Source organism: Carettochelys insculpta, chromosome 1 (genome assembly GCF_033958435.1).
Source record: "Carettochelys insculpta isolate YL-2023 chromosome 1, ASM3395843v1, whole genome shotgun sequence".
Lineage (NCBI taxonomy): Eukaryota > Metazoa > Chordata > Testudines > Carettochelyidae > Carettochelys > Carettochelys insculpta.
Window position 1 is genome coordinate 136143600 of NC_134137.1, and position 17804 is coordinate 136161403.

At 46.7% G+C, this 17804-nt stretch overlaps 1 protein-coding gene across 1 annotated transcript; it reads right to left on the reverse strand.

Moving 5' to 3' along the window:
• Positions 1-263: 263 nt before the first annotated feature.
• LOC142006828 (P2Y purinoceptor 8-like) lies at positions 264-1262 on the reverse strand. The gene has a single exon (XM_074983317.1). The coding sequence runs from the start codon at positions 1260-1262 to the stop codon at positions 264-266; it is 999 nt and encodes a 332-aa protein (XP_074839418.1).
• Between the last annotated feature and the right edge of the window lie 16542 nt (positions 1263-17804).

A 17804-nucleotide genomic window follows, 5' to 3' on the forward strand; every position in this document is an offset into this window, starting at 1 on the left:
CCTGGCACTGATGTATTTCTTAGCTTCCTAATTTATAATAATTTATGTGCCATGATGACACATCTCTTAGCTTGTTAAAAACAATGCATTTCCCATGCATGTGAGTCTCACTGAGAGTTTGGTTTGTTCCCAGAATATGGAAATAAATTGCCTGTTATATTTTTCTGCAACTTTTGACATTCTACGTTCTGAAAGAAAACAGCTTCTAAACTTTCTGAATGCTGATTCAGTGACTGATAAAATGTATTGCAGATCAAGTATTTTTAATGATTTGGTACATGTTCTCTGCATGTTATTGGCCAATCTTGCTCTGAAAAGAGGGCATTTTCACTGAATACATCAGGTATGCATTTGCAGAGCTTCTTCTGTATCTTTTGTCGAAACTCTTTGGAACCAAAAAAATAAACAAGTGGATCGAAGCAGCAATTAAGACTATTCAAAGCCAGAGATAGCTTATATTCCACATATACAGTCTTATTTTGGGTAGAATAGACAAAATGGATGATTGATATCACAATATTGGGCACATAACACAGTACAAAGACTGCAAGCAACACAATTATCAAATAAATGGTCTGCTTCTTAATGTCCTTTAGTGGTGCATGGGAGGAATTAAGAAGAGTTCGAATGACTAAGGTGTAGCAGAATGCCATAATTAGCAAAGGTAGGAGAAAGCACAGAAGAACTTGAGAGCCAAAATAAATGATGAAATCATTCCTTGAAGGAAACATAGTTTTGGGCAGTACATCAAAACAAGTGGTTATCTGCAACTCCTGTACCTGAAAGGTTAGCTCTGTCTTCATGAGTGGCAAGTGCAGCAGTAAAACAAATATCCAAATGATGACACATGTCTGGAGAGCTGTTCTAATGGGTCTAATGGCCCGGTGCTTCAGTGGATGAACGATTCCTAGGTAGCGCTCTATGCTGATGCTTGTCATGGTTAGTACAGAACAGTGCATGTTTGCATAGAATAGCACGGTCACGATGCGGCACAGAACCTGCCCAAAGGGCCAGTCATTTCCCCGTAAGTGGTAGATAACTTGAAAAGGGAGGAGCATACTGTACAGCAAGTCTGTGATTGTCAGGTTAATGGAAAACACAATTGTGGGAGTCCAAGGCCTTGAGTGACGGCAAAGGAACCACAAGGAGACAAAATTCAGGGGAATGCTGAAGATGAAGATGAACAAGTAGAGGGCTGGCAATGTGGTCTGCAGCATCTGGTTCTTCAGCATCTCTATCGTGCTGTTTTCCAGTGCTCCCATGCTAGTGAGATAGATTCAGTGATCTCTTCTGGACTGGGACAAATGTGAAAGCTTCATGCACCTTCTTCCGCAAAAGAAGAATCTTGATGGCGGAGATTAGCCCTGGTTAAAAAAAGTATGTTTTGGAGATTTTTTTAAAGAGCAAGTTAATATAACACATGATAAAACTACTAGTTTGTTCATTCCCATCACATTATATCGTATTCATTTTGCCCTTTCAACCAAAGAATAGTTTTAGCTATTTTCTAAAGTACTCACCGAGTTCTGTTTCTAGTTGCAATACCAGTGTACAAAATCACATAACATCCAGTCAGCTGAGCATAGGCCACTCAGCATGGCTGCTATATCTTAAATAGGCTTATTTTTTTTCCTCCAAAAATGTTTTAGTGTGCCTATTCTTGACCTATTTATTATCGTCTACACCTTCTCCCTCACTCCTTATGCTCCAATATATCTGTTAATCTATAAGGTGCCACAAGACTTCTTGTTTTTGCAGATACAGACTAATGCAGCCATAAGCTGAGACTGTTGTTGTGCTTTAGGAAGCCACACTTGTTACTGGATTGTTGAAATCTAAATATAGGCCCTGTGGCCACTTGGTGGGGTGGGGTCTGCTCTACCTTTGGACTGTCTGCCTTGAGGTTCAGCACTCCTGAGATTATGACAGGCTGGTTCTTGCTTCACCGTATTTGTATGCATTGTATATTATTTTTCATATCATGGGTATTTGATTAAGAGTGCTTTATCTGTTTGGGGGGGGGCTTCACTTTAACAGACTTGCCCAAAACTACATATTTGCTTAAGTGCCATCTTGAACATTAGATACTGTCGTGTACTGTGGTCTAAATTTGCAGTGATTCAGTCCCAAAGGGTTGAATCATGAGGGGCAGAGTGCTTGTAACTCCCATGTTGCTGTTGTCATTGCCACTGTGCAACGTAGTATCGAGAGATCTGTGAACAACAGATACTTTCTGGTTTGCTGGTAATTCAGAAAAATTAAAAAACAATCGTTGTGAATTGAACCAAAAAGTATTTTTAGTTTTTCTTCAGTGAATCAAAGAGCCAAGAAGGATTTTCTTTAAGACCAAGTTAATTGATTTGTTTGCACAACATTGAAATATTGTAATTCTGATCATTTTAAATCTTTTGTTTTAAAATTCAGTTAAAGGACATTTTGGAATGCAGTTAATTTCAAACCAGAAAGTCAAAAGCTTTTGATTTTTTTTTCAGATTTTTTTTAGGGGGAGGAGTGGGGAAGGATATTGTCTGCCAACATTTTGTGAAACCAACATGAATTCAAGAAATGTTTTAGTATCACCAGACATGAGTTTTTCTCCAAAAGTATTTCAGACAAAATATTTTGCCCAGTTGTTGTAGAAACATGACCCTGAGAGGCACCATGTATTCTCAACATATATTAAAGTCAATGGATTTGAAAGGGTGCAACAACTTCCAGAATTTCTGTAGCTTCTCTGCCTTGGGGCAACAGATTCTAGATTCTTGAAGGTCAAATTCCTGCCATAGAGGCGGGGCATATTATTAAAACAGATTGTTTATTGAACCCTGGCTGCACCGGCCCTGGAATGGAGCGGGGCAAACAGCATGCAGGTAATCCCATCTTTAGGCACTCTCAGGCCAGAAACAAATTCCTTCTGTCCAGAGAGCACTTCTTCCTCAAGAATTGACCCTAATTAGGGAGATTAAGGGAGAAAGAAAATTTCCCTGAAATTTGCTGCAAATCCCTCATGAAGAAACAACATTGCTGAAGTAACACAATAAAACATTTCTTTGAAGACTGAACCATGCTTCAGTATCAGAGAGGTAGCCAAGTTAGTCTGTATCTTCCAAAACAACAAGAAGTCCTGTGGCATCTTATAGACTAACAGGTATTTTGGAGCGTAAGCTTTCGTGACCAAAGATGCACTTCATCGGATGCTCCAGTGTTATATAAAAGAATTTGTGACGTTGGGTAACAGCGCCACCTGGTGACGTCTGCATAACAATAATGAACTGGATCTCTCAAAATCTTTTTGGCCTTGTCTACATTAGCCCCCTTCTTTGAAGGCGACACGCTAAGCAGCCAGGTAGGAGGAGAATAATGAGGTGCTGCAATACATATGCAGCATGTCAGTAGCATAATGGCCACTGTGGGAATTTCGAAGCTGCTAACTTTGAAGTGCTGACAGGCAGTATAGCCGCAGGCACTTTAAAGTACTTGCCAGACTTCGAAGCGCCTGTGGCTGCACAACTTGTCAGCGTGTCAAAGTTAGCAAATTTGAAGTTCCCCTGATGGCCATTATGCTAATGAGGTACTGCATATGCATCGCAGCACCTCATTAGCTTTCCCCAACCTGCCTGCTTATCACTCCCCCTTCAAAGAAGGGGGCTTGTGTAGATGCAGGCAGAGAGTTTTGAGAAATTCAGTGCTTTTAAAGACTGTTGCAATTGTCATGTGACCCCTATGCAATTATCCTCAAATATTGCAGGCCAGGCTTCAACCGTCAAATGACAACATAACTAATGACTAAATTTTCTCCTACTGAAGTCACTGGAAGCAGAAACAGGTCTTGTCAGTAGAACTCTTTCTATTTTGGAATCTAGAAACACAGACTGACTGAAAGTTTAATCTTTAAATATGTCATTAATGAAATTCTTGAAGGGAAGAACAAATGAATGCCAAAGGATTTAGGAAAGATACTCTACTACTACATATTTTCCAGTGAAGTTATTGAAGCTTTGACAGTTTACGCCAGATGAGGATTTTCCCCTGGGTTCTGTTTTGGGTCCTGTTCTTCCAGATCACATGGGTTGACTAGAACAGAACAACCACATTGGTGGAGGAACAACAAGGTTCAATACAACCAATCTGTTTTGTCAATTGACATCAACCAAATAATATGGAATGCACCAAATGCAGGGTCTTGGCACTTTCTGAATACATTTGACTAAAACAACATTGAAGGAAAGTGGGACAGAATGCAAACAATGCTGGTAGCCATAACAAGGAATAATCAATGCATTTCTTCCCAGGATCCTGAGTCAAGAGAGGATACTGTACTTTTGATTTATTCTAGAGAGTACTGCTTCTTGAACTGATACTATTGATAATGTCAGCCTACCAGTGTTAAATTGAACCACTCTGTCATTGCCAGGAGGTAATTATGGAATGGTATTTTGAACGGTGATAGTCTTGACGATCATGATATTCATATGCTTGAATGTACGGGGGAGGCGCCTGAATTTCCTCACATTCATAAATGTTTTACCTCTGGGATGGAATACTTTTCTAAGTCAGTGTTTCTCCAAGTGGGCCACGGACTCCCTTTGGGAAAGCCACTCGCAGGTCTCCACTGCTTTGTTTACCAAAATGGTCCATAGCCAGGGAGCCTCATGACTCCCAATGGCTCGGGTTCACTGTTTCCTGCCAAGGGGAGCTTCAGGAAGCAGCGTGGCCCAGGCTGTCACTTTCCATGGCTCCTCTTGGCTGGAAATGGCAAACCAGAGCTACTGGAAGCCACGAGGCTCCATGGCTACAGACCCAAAGGTGAAAGCCCAGTATCACGTTTCCCAAAGCAGGCCTGTGTCTCACTTTGAAAAACACTGTACTACATATACCCTCATACAATTTCTTCCATATTTTGCCTCATTATGTTTACTCCATTACTGAAATATCTTCTGAATTAACCACAGCATTGTATAGCATTGTATCTTTCTCAATGCTACTCTGGTTAAGCAGCGTTCGATTCTGTCTTTCTTCCTAATGGGAATTACTGCCATTATTTGAACAAACCCAAACCACTGAGAGTCAATAGCCCTCAGAAGACACTCAGTGAAAGTAAAAGGTGGGAAATTGTGACCCAATACAAAGGAATCCTTTATCACAAAATATGTGATTAAACTGGAGAATTTGTTACCAATTCACACTACTAGGGCCATGAATTTAGTAAGATTTCAAAATGGTTTGGACGTCTGTCTATTCCAAAGAGGTATCACACTTAATGCCAACATAGATTTTGAAATGTATATTAAGGCTTGTGCTTTAGGGCTTGGAACACTCTATGGCTACGTCTACACGTGAAGCCTACATCGAAGTAGCCTATTTCGATGTGGCGACATCGAAATAGGCTATTTCGATGAATAACGTCTACACGTCCTCCAGGGCTGGCAACGTCGATGTTCAACATCGACGTTGCGCAGCACCACATCGAAATAGGCGCAGCAAGGGAACGTCTACACGCCACAGTAGCACACATCGAAATAAGGGTGCCAGGCACAGCTGCAGACAGGGTCACAGGGCGGACTCAACAGCCAGCTGCTCCCTTAAAGGGCCCCTCCCAGACACACTTGCACTAAACAGCACAAGATACACAGAGCCGACAATGAGTTGCAGACCCTGTGCATGCAGCATGAATCCCCCGCTGCAGCAGCAGCAGCCAGAAGCCCTGGGCTAAGGGCTGCTGCACACGGTGACCATAGAGCCCCGCACGGGCTGGAGAGACAGCGTCTCTCAACCCCCCAGCTGATGGCCGCCATGGAGGACCCCACAATTTCGACGTTGCGGGACGCGGATCGTCTACACGGTCCCTACTTCGACGTTGAACGTCGAAGTAGGGCGCTATTGCGATCCCCTCATGAGGTTAGCGACTTCGACGTCTCGCCGCCTAATGTCGAAGTTAACTTCGAAATAGCGCCCGACGCGTGTAGCCGCGACGGGCGCTATTTCGATGTTAGTGCCGCTACTTCGAAGTAGCGTGCACGTGTAGACACAGCTTATAACTATTAGATACCAGCATAAGATTTATGTGGGGAGTAGATTATCCCCACATCCATCTCCTGTGGGATTCCAATGTTTTCCTTTCTAATATCTGGTAGCAGCTGCTGTCTAAGACAGTTTTCTGGACTAGATGGATCTTCAGTCAGATCCATTTTTGAAATTCCTATATTCTCTGAAGAGTGGTATTACACAGGAACAGATCAGGGACCATATTGTGACTCATAGAAGAACAAGCTCGTTCATGGTTTCCCCTACTCCTGGGTGTATGGAGGTGAGGGTGGAATTATTTGCTCCAGCCCTATACCTGGCACAGATTACTTTCCCCATCATGCCAGCTCAGTTCTGCTGGCTGGAACATAGCAAAGGCAGAGTTTCCGTCCCTGGCTGCCTGTTCCCCATGACATGGATCCGGTTGTCACCTCTCTCATTGCTAGCAGCAACGAAGGGTCCTGTGGCACCTTATAGAGTAACAGAAAAGTTTTGAGCATGAGCTTTCATGAGCACAGACTCACTTCATCAGATGCTGGTCAGACCAGCATCTGATGAAGTGAGTCTGTGCTCACGAAAGCTCATGCTCAAAACTTTGTTGTTAGTCTACAAGGTACCACAGGACCCTTTGTTGCTGTTACAGATCCAGACTAACACGGCTACCCCTCCAATACTTTCTCATTGCTAGTAACTAGACCCCTGAGGTCCCTCCACTGCTCTGTCTCTTCCACCCAGCATCACAACCTGCTCCACCTCTTTCCTCGAGGCCCTGCCCTTCTTTGACTTTTCCCCGACAGCCCCACTGCTGCTCTTTCTCTTCCATCCGGGGCTCTGCCCCATCACTTGCTGCTCTCCCTCCATCCCCTTTACTTGCTGGTTTTTCAAGTAGCCTGACTGCAGGTAGGAAGTGGCCTTGGCTGAGCAGGGGCTGTTGTGTGTTGATGTGGCACCTGCCTAAATTTCTTCTAACCTGTGCAGCTATGCAGTGGCCTGTTAAACCTCACACAAGTGCTCAAGGCTGCATCATGGACCCGCTCCAAAATTGTTGTGGCCAGGGAGAGGCACCCCTCTCTTGAACCTAACCTAGCTCTGGCCTGGAACTGGCGTGGCTAGAGGAGCGACACTCTAACCCAGACTTAGCATGGCTCTACCACAGCTGGGGGAGAGATGCCCCAACCTAGCCCTGGCATGGATCTGTTACCAACAGGAGAGAGCTGCCTCTTCCTCCCAGGCCAGGTGCTGCTTCAGGCAGAGAGAGCTGGGGAGTCCACTCTCCCTGCTGTAGCCCCTGGGCACCCTGCACTTCCAAACCCCTCATCTCCACTCAGAGCCATCCCAAGGGGGAGACAGGGCCTGGGGCAACACCCTCCCACACACACCACAGGTGCTGCCCCTCCCCCACTCTTCTCTCCCCGACTCCTTCCCTTCTCCCCAGCCAACCAGGCCAGGGATTACCCAGGACTGGCTACGGCCGCAGCCGTGGGGGGGGGGGTCACTTCCCCACACTCACCATGCAGACAGTGCGAGTGGCAGCCTGCTGAGCTCTGCTGTGCCCTCCTGGCTCACTGACCCTTCTTCTCCTGGGGTGGTGGGGAGCAGAGGCCACTTCCCAGTGCCACAGACAAGTGGGGCTCCACAGGCTGGGAGGGCAGGCGCAGCAGAGTGGAGCACACTGCCACTCGTGCCATCTGCGCAATGAGTGTGGGAGGATGGCAAGGGGAGGCGACCCCCGGCTGCGACCACAGCCCACCACCCACTGCCATGCCCTGCTTCAGGGCCCCCAGTACGGTGCGGAGAACCAGCCTGTGGTCAGATCATTCAGCTCGGTCATCCGTGCTCCCAGGCACCTTCTGCCTCCCATCTCCCACTGCCTCTGGCTGGGCTGGCCCCTGTAGGAAGCTCAAGGCCCTCTGGCCCAGGTTGCTGGCCAGGAGGAGCCAAGCCCCTCATGTGCCAAAGCCCCACACAGTGCTGGCATGGGCAGGTTTCTCAGCTAAGCTCCGGAGTAGTGGGAAGGAAGCTATTTCCACCCTTCTTGTGCCCTGACCCTGCAGGCTCCACAGCAGCTCTATGGGCAGGAGCTTAGCGCCTTCTTCACCCTTCAAACCCCACCAGGGATCCTGCCCCAGGCACTGCAGGGCTGCTGCGTAGGCGCCTTCTCCTACTGAGCCGCCTCTCTGGCCTGTTTCACTGAAGTTGCTGCCCTCAGGTTCCCTGGGCCTGGGTGCACAATGCATCTTTAGGGATTAACTCCTTCTTACCCATGCTTTAGCCAGGAGACAGGAGGTGTCTGTCAGTGGCCAGCAGCAGCCTGGAAGTGTTAGCTGCCTTTCTATGAGCAAGAAGGGACAAACTGTCTCTTGCCACAGGGGAGTGGTGGGGATTCAGTGGGGGATGAGGGAAGAGGTGATTTCTAAAAAGACACAGGTCAAGTGAAGCCACACAGAAATTTGGGGTGGGGCAGCCTGACAGGTTGTCATGAAAAGAGGCGATACCAGGTGCCAGGAGAGGTGGGTCCATCAGTGGGCAGGGAGGATTTGGTCAGGTCAATCACCCCACCCTCACCCCCCGGAGTGTGTGTGTGTGTGTGTGTATGTGTGTGTGTAACCTCTTCCTATGCAAACCTTAAAGATAAGGAGGCACATAAGATTCCAATGACACAGTATTCCTTTTTTTAACAGAGGCTCAGTTAATTTGATATTAATTTGAATGTTTGTACTGCCTAGTTCTGATTGATTACCATTGAACTCACTTGAATATTGATAATTTTACCAGGTGTCCCATATTAAGCATAGGGAAATATGGCCACCCTACTCCCACCAGTCCTTGACTCCACACAATGTACAATGACTCTGTACAATGAAGAGCTCAGCCCTAACAAATACATCTTCACAACATTGCTGTGATAACATTATATCATGCTGCAGAGGAGAAACAGAGGCTAATAATGGTGAGCCTGTGACTTGGATTACACACATGTGGGGAGCAAGAGAGGCCACTTCTTCTCAAGACCCTACCTGGATTTTGACTAAATGAGGTTGCCCACTTGAACAAGGGGGTAGGAATGTGTGATAATGGGTAGAATCTTATGTTTACACACACAGCCGCCTTCCACCATTGGCCAGAGTCTAAGTATTTCCTATCTGGAGATTTGCTACTGCTCAGATGGACGAGGAAGAATTGTTACTTGGGCATGTTCATGTTTTCTCAGAGAGCTTGTCTTCACTGCAGCATTTATCCTAAGGTATTGGAATTGAGGGTTACCTCATGTCGGTTTCCCAAGCTTCAGTGAGATGAAACTTATATGGTGAAACAACATTTGAGCTATACAGTGCATGTGTTAGAGCACATTTAAAATATGGCTCTGAATTACTGTTAGCTGTAGAAGCTTGTGTTTTAGGAAGACGAGAGAGAGGATGGGGAAAAAAGGTGGTGATGAGGTAAAACTCCTCTGCAGCATTTCCACTGAGCATGAATAGCTGAAGATAATATTAGCAACCTCAAACATTCAGAAATTCTAAGATAGAGGTCAAATATCATGAGATTACATTAAAAGTCATGACGTTTTTTCAGATAGTACATTTCGGCTGTGTCTAGACTAGCCTCCAACTTCAAAGGGGGCATGGTAATTAGGGTGTTGGCAGATTACTAACGAAGTGCTGTGGTGCATATGCAGGACTTCATTAGGTGAATCTCCCCCATGGCAACTTCAACGTGTAAAACTTTCAGGAGTAAACTTTGAGGAGAAAACTTTGAGGGACTTCGCAGTAGCGCGGGAACTTCAAGGTACCCGCGGCTGACCTGTGACTCACATGCAAGCTGGCACTTCGAAGTTTCACACTTTGAAGTTACCGCGGGGGAGATTTAGCCTAATGAAGTGCTGCATATGCACCACAGCATTTCATTAGTAATTTCCCAACACCCTAATTACCATGTCCCCTTCGAAGTTGGGCGCTAGCCTAGACACAGCCTTTGAGTCTTTATTAGCCTTATGGGTTCTCATTCTTTAGTGTTCTTACTTTCGACTCTTTGTCCAACTATGGGGCTAGAAACTTTAAACCACAAGAGCTAGAACTCTCTGAAAAATCATTTGATTTCTGGAGGTGGATCTTCAAGAAAAACACCAAATATCATTAAACTTGCCATAAATGAACTATGAGCATAAGAAATATTTTCTTTTTATGCAGTTCTGTTGGGACTATAGCCATGGAGAAAAGCACTGGAATATGAAACACAATCTATTTATCATGGGGGAGAAACTTTACTCAACAGAATCAGACATTACAAACATGATAATCAATAAGATGGTTGATCCCAAACAGTTACACTGGCTGGAGAGTGACAATACTGAGGACGTGCCTGTTGTATATGAAATCTTCTTGGGAGGATGTCACTTTACAAGTATAGCACAGGATTGTGGGCCACCAAATAACTAATTTAAAATCAGCAGAAAGAGGAAAGAAAGAGGTCAGGAGTCCATTATACATACAATTGTATTCAAAATTATGCTGAAAGATTTAAAGTCAGACACTCAAATTTAGGAAATGCCATCATGCAAAAATTGGAACAACCAAATTAGTGTTTGGTGAATTTTCCATTCTTATCATTGGGTAGCTGTGGTGCTGCATTTCTAATACATGGTGGTGCTATAAATGTAGATCTAGTATACCCAGCAAGTCCTACCAGCTGGTTGCACTGAAAATCCATGGCAAGCCCCAAACTCTCCAGATACAGGGACAGTTCTGTTCTTCTTACAGAAAAGGCAGAGCGAAGGAAGAAACCAGCTCTGCATGATGCATCCTCCCATTCTTCTTTTGCTGTCACTGCCTTTGACACTTAAAACTAGTTTTTCAGAAGGACCTTTGATATAATTAATGATTTTCTGTATTAACCATTTAATAACTTTACAAGCACCTGAGTAGCTCTCCCATTTGCTCTTTTACTCTCAGTGCTGAGACGGAAGTATTGTTTGCACTTCGGCACTGAATGGGTAACACCAACTGGGAGTGAGTGGGACATCCATGTACTTTTGCAAAGAAAGGAGTACAGCTTGTGGGGAGAATAGGATGAGGATAGTTGCATGTATTCTAGGACAGAAAAAATTACACTAGCTGGATCATGAATGGGAAGGAGGGTTAGAGGGGCATGAAATTTGCTATTTTGTAATATCTCTGCACCTCTGCTGCTAGTTCCATATTAGACCATGATTACTTGAAAAGAAGCACCTCACTGCTCCCTTTCCCTTCAGTCTCTCTCACCTCCTCTGGTCACTCTCCCAGGCTACATCTACACTAGCACACTACGTCGAAGTAGCCTATTCCAAAGTAAGAACATCAAAATAGGCTACTTCGACACGCATCATCCACACGTCTTCCAGGGCTGGTGCCATCGACGTTCAACATCGAAGTAGCAACAGAGAACGTTGAAAGGAGCCGCCCCGGAAGGAAATGTGGAGTGTCCACACACACAAGTGCTCCCCATCGAAATAAGGGGCCAGCAAAGCCCCAAGCCGCTCCCTTAAAGGGCCCCTCCCCGACACACTCGGCCTGCACAGCACGAGATCCACAGAGCCGACAACTGGTTGCAGACCCCATGCACACAGCATGGACCCCCAGCTGCAGCAGCAGCAGCAGCCAGAAGCCCTGGGCTAAGGACTGCTGCACGCGGTGACCATAGAGCCCTGCAGGGGCTGGACAGAGTGTCTCTCAACCCCTCAGCTGATGGCCGCCATGGGGGACCCTGCTATTTCGAAGTAGCGGGACGCGGATCGTCTGCACGTGCCCTACTTCGATGTTGAACATCAAAGTAGGGCGCTATTCCCATCTTCGGATGGGAATAGTCATTTCGACATCTCACCCCTAACGTCGATTTCAACATCGAAATAGCACACGGCATATGTAGACGCGATGCATGCTATTTCGATGTTGTGCTGGCTACTTCAAAGTAGCCAACTAGTGTAGACGCACCCACAGTTTTATAATGAACACTCAGTCTCCCTTCCTTCTTTTTCCTTCTTGCTAACCCTTCGCAAGGTATCAGCTGCCCAATGACTCTCTGCCATGGGCAGTCAGAGCACATCTGCATTTCTGTCTGGATAAGAGCTGTGACTAAGAAATCCAGCGGCTTTTAAGGAGCAAGACAAAGGTGAGCAGTGGAATTTGAGGAGGATTCTTAACACCCAAGGATTGTTTCTGGAGAGGTGTGGGGAGGAATATCTGTGAGGAGATTTTAGTTCTAGCGATGACTTTGAATTTTCAAGGCAAATGAAAAAGCTGATGTAGGGAATGTGGCAGAAGGAATGCAGTGCTGCTGAAGGCTGGGAGGAATGAGTCTCCCAGAGGTCATCTGCATGAGAATGCAAAAGGTGTGCATGTGTGATACCTTTTCAGGCAAAGCCTCATGGGTAGCAAGTAAGCCATGAGATTTGGTCTATTGTAAACATGTAGTTGTAAAATCACAATTTAAACTGACACTTAAGGTGGGAGTTGTGAGATCTCACCAATGCTCTGGGTTGTTGTGGGGGACAGGGCAGTTGCCTTAGCTGTGTAAGACATTGATTACACAGGGCTCCCTGGTTTAAAGCATTGTGAGAGAGCAAGGGGAGGGGTATGGGTTGAGCCAGCTTGCTGAGTGCCTTGGCCCTGCCTATGCCTTGGCCATATAGCTATAAGCCTGGCTTGACTAACCCTCCCCACCTGTTAAAAGATAGAGCTGGATACTAGGGTGTTTGTGAAACCCCACACTAGAGATACCAAGAGCTGAAATCACAGAGTGGCAGCTGAGGCCACACAGAGCTGAAATCACTGGGTTCTGCCTTAGGGCAGTCCCAAGCAGTGGGGTTACGACTGGCGGACAACAGCAGGACCAGCGGGCGGCCGGTAGGAGTGGCGGCGGCAGACGACGGCGACCGGCGGGCGGCCGGTAGGAGCGGCGGCGGCGGCAGACGACGGCGGCGACCGGCGGGCGGCTGGTGACAGCAAGGGGAGGCTACAGACAAGTGGACAGCTAGTATTGCCCTGGTGATGTATCTGTGGGCTTTGAGTTTGGGACTGTACCGCAGAGGGTACACCCTGTAACTGTGTGTGTGTGGAAAAGGGCCAAGAGCCCCAGCAAGAGACTGGGTTCTACTGCATATGGGGATGGTATATGGGTAAAAGGGGTTTTGTCTCTTCTGTGCTGAGATATACTGCATCTGTCGCTGTAACCTTGGGGTAGGTTACGGTCATTAAACAAGCCATTTCTATCTCAGACTCTGTGCTTGCGAGGGGGGGGAGAACCGCCTTACAGGCACCCAGCACGGGGGTGAAATTGTCCTAGGCCACTGGGTGGGGGCTCGAGCCGGTTGATTGTATCCTTGATAGGAAAACCCCACAAGAGTTGAACCCGGCCCTTCTGGCAGGCATCTGGCATTAACAGAAGGGTTACACTAAATTAAAACTGGAAAACTCCAAAGTATGTAAGCTCTGCTGAGACCTGATAACATGTACAAAGTTCAATGTTTTCATAGCGAATAACCCTGAAATTAAGAAGCAACCTTCTGACAAATATTCAAAAAGCATTAATTCTTCAGGACAATGGACTGAAACAAATGTAGAGTTTCCAGACCAATCCATTTTTGAAGCGTGATGCTAAAAAGTCAAGCTAAGTAACTTTTAGATCTTTAGACCAACAGATTGTGCACCTCTTCGCTGGCTAGAGGGAGGCTAGACAGAAAAGATGGTTGTGTGACACTGCACACTATACTCGCCACCAGGATATTATAATTATGATGTGTTTTGTACAAGACAGGCCATGTGAGGGGCCATTACAAAATTATGATTTCCTGAATATGACTGTCTTAGTTGTATATACATATAATTTTGTATCTGAAATTACAAATATGTATCTATATTTCAACTGTGCTGCTCTTGGACACATCCAGAACTAGCACTTCGGGCACAACAATGACGAAGTGAGACACTTCTGACGACTCATCAGTAAAAGTCATTGGACTGTGGAATAGGTTAGCCTTTCTGTGTGTTTCGTCCAGCTGCTATAACTCTACAAGGATATTTGACTAGACCACATGTCTCTGAACTCCACCTACACTCCACAAACCAGCCTAGGAACCGAGTGTTAAAACAAAGGGTTGCCACCGCATGCAAAAGTTATATTGGGCTGGGAGTGACATCATGTATTGTTCTTCACTCCCCACAAAAGAGGACTGGAAGCAGCTACGGAACAAAGACTGAACTGGGGGAAGTGCTGGACCCAGGCTAAAGGGATTTCTAGCCTGTGTATGAAACACCTCGGGATTCCAAGCTGCAGTGGTCCTGTGGCCAACATGGAGAATGGGTATTCAAGGCTGGTGGGAGCACAAAGATGCAATGCATGGGGTCAGCCACTCTCCCTGCTGCTCTGTCAGTGCAGCCCCCACTGCATGCTCGTTCTTGGCCAGTAAGACCCTGCCCACATCCAGCTTCTAGTTGGCATTGGTTGCATGCTGTGGTGGCTGGTGACTGTAGGCATGCACCAGGCAGTAGCCAGTTTAATGTGGTCTCTGCTGCCCACCCATCAGCCCTTTACATGTTCTCCCTCTCACCCTCCTTTTCCTGCTTTACTTCTTCGTTCCCCTTGCCCCTCTGCTGCTCCATATCTGCACTGGGGGGCTCATCCTGCTCCCAGTACTGTGCAGAGAACCAGTCCCTGGTTAGAACACACACCTCACCAGCAGCCTGGCTTCCTTTGCTCATGCCTCAGGCTAGGCTGGCACCCTGGGAAAGTCCAAGACTGTCCATCTTGGGGCACTGGCCGGGAGCTGCCAAGACCTGCATGGGTCAAACTCTTACACAGCACTGGCACAGCACATGTCAAACTCCCACACAGCACGGTCCCACCCTTAAGCTCTGGAATGGCAGGAACTGGGGGGGTGGGGGAAGAAAAGTTATTTCCTGCCTGTTCATGCCCAAATCTGAAGGTTCAACAGCAGCCTCCAGGACAGGATTTCCTGCCTGTTCATCCCCAGCCCCCTTGTCCTGAGTCTTGCCATCAGGGAAAGCAGGGCTGCTCCATCCCTTAGGCATCCTCCCCTGATGAGCCATGTCTCTGGGCAGTGGGCAAGCCCCTGCAGCCAGGTTCCCAGGGGGACAGGAGGTAGGTAGGTTATGTGAGTGGCCAAGGTATTTTGACGCTGCCTTTTGGCACTGAGTAGGCAGAAAGGAACAAGCTGTGGAGAATTGATGAGCACAGGCACAGGGCAGGAGAAGAGATGAGCTTTGCAAAGACATTTGTTAGGCCATCCCTTCCTGCTCTCCTTCTCCATCTTGACTGGAAGCATTTCCTTTCCCTTCCCCCTTGCACAGTGCCAAAAGGCTGCTGCTGGCTGCTTTCTGGTGTGAGCCCTGGCAGAAATCTGGGTGTGCACACCCGCCCACTTATTGCCACAGGAAAACGTGGCACCGGGTACTAGTGGTGAAGCAGGTCTGTTCTGGGGACACAGCCATGCACAGAAGGCAAAAAGCATCGGTCAGAGAGGGTCAAGCCAGTTGGTCAGTTGCCCCCTCCACCTGGTAAGAAAGGTGTAGGGGAAACTGTGTGCATCACGCTTCCCACTGTGGTGGGTAGGGACAGGTACGTGTCACCACTCCTCTGTGTCTGTTTGTGGGAGTGGGTGTGTGTTTATGTCACTCCTTTCCTTCCTGTTTGAACCCAAAAGCCTTAAAGATAAGGAGGTAAGTAAAAAGTTCCGGTTGATTGTCATTGACCTTGCTAGAATATGCATAATTTTAGAAGGTGTCTCATATTCAGCATAGGGAAATATGATCACCTTACATACATGTGAGGGGGGAAAACCTGCCTGCATTTCAGGAAGTGTACAATTTGTCAGGCACTGAGGTTGGTGCTGAGAATTCAGTCTCCTGTGGAAAGACACCTTTAAAAGGAAGTGCTCGCAGATGTAGCAAACCGGGAGAAACATGCCACCCGGGATTGAGAAGACTCCTGCCAAGCAATGGTGACGACATGAATGGGAAACTGTGCTGGATCTGCTTTGGACTCACAGGATTAGTGGAGAGGTGTGTGCTGGACCTCCCCAGGTACTTGTTTTCAGTTAACCTACACAGAGGCTGGGAAGGTAAGCCTGTAATTGGTATGCCTTTGCTGGTGGAACTGTGCCAGCAGCTGAACTGTGGAGAACCTGCTGGGTGCAATTGTGATTTTAATATAAAAAGAATCATAGACTTACCCATGGATTTAACCACCTAAATGCTTCCTAACTGTCAGCATGGTTATGTGCTGGAATAAATCGCCTAAGGAGGTTGTGGAATTTCGAGCACTGGAGATATCTAAAAGCAGGTTACATAGGACATCTATCAGGGACAGTCTAGACAGTGCTTGCTCTAGCCGACAGGTCAGGGTGCTGGACTTGATGTCCTCTTGAGATCCCTTCCAGTTCAAGTGTTCTATGTGCAGCCCAAGGACCAGTGCATTTCAGCCCCAGCCCTGGGAACTACAAGTTGTGGACTACAAACTGCAGCATGCTGGGAGAACTCCCTAGTTCCTGCCAGGATGTGTCCTCTGCCCCCACCAGGGTCTCAGTAGAGACTGAGCTGAGGCAGGCTGCAGGCAGAGGAGCAGGGCTGCTGAACTGGGATCCTGTTTTGTGTTTTTCTACAGATAGGGCCAAAAAGGGCTTTTTGGGCACCTAGAGAAGAGTTTAAGTGACCCAGAGAGAGGACATGGACTGGGCTGTTGTGGGGCTTAGTCACTGTGGGTTAAAATGTGTTTGTAAAGGGAGTTGTTCTGTAGAACATGCACCCTGCCCCCAGCAGGGTGTGAGCAGAGACTGAGCTGAAGCGGCGTGCAGGCTGCAGGCAGAGGAGCGGGGCTGCTGGACTGTGATCCTGTTTTGTGTTTTTCTACAGAATAAAGGCTGTTCTTTGTGGTTTGAGTGGGTCTGGTCTGAGGTACACACACATTAATGCACAATGCAGAGCACACCAAGGAGCCTCAGGCCTAGTCTCCCAAGTTATGTAAGAAATTGCCAGGCTTCCCCTATGCTGATTAACCTCACACTGGGCTAGTGAACAGGAGAGGTTACATATGATTCTATGATTTACTAATATGGGTCAGTAATAAAGCAGTAGAAAATACACCTTTAGGAGCAGGTGTAGAATAACCCTAGGAGACGGAACACACATATCATAGAAGTTTTGGTATTTAATGTCCATGGTTTTACGTTGATCCCATATTCAAACTGTAACTCATTGAACTTGGGGAAATGTAGGCCAAAGAGTACAGTCTATGTTGGCTTTTGCCGTGTCTTCCTTGCTGGAAAAAGCAGTGAGAGGTGGTTCTGCTTTGTACCACCTCATTCTGACATCAAGGGGTTGGGAAATTTCTTTCTCTGCTCTACATCGCCTGCGTAAGAAAGTGAAAAGGGGAAACAAACTTATTGCAAAATACTTGTCATTACAACATTCTCCCCCCATCTCTTTCTTGCGCTACAGCAAAGGACTCCCTGGCCAATTCACACAGATTCATCCCCATTCTCTACTGCTTTGTCAACTACCTTCAAAACCTATTATCCCCTTCTGAAAGGAGATGGAAATCTTCTTGGAACTGTCCTTTGCCAGCAGGAGGGTTTGAAGAAGGAATGTGTGGCAAACCAGCATGGAATAAAATGAGCCACTTTTTTTATTAAAAAAAAGTCCCCAGTTATCAAAGCTTCCCTCCATTAAATGTAGAGCTAAGGATTAACTCTACCTTTTGATAACTTCTCATCCCTGATAAAAGAGAGGGGA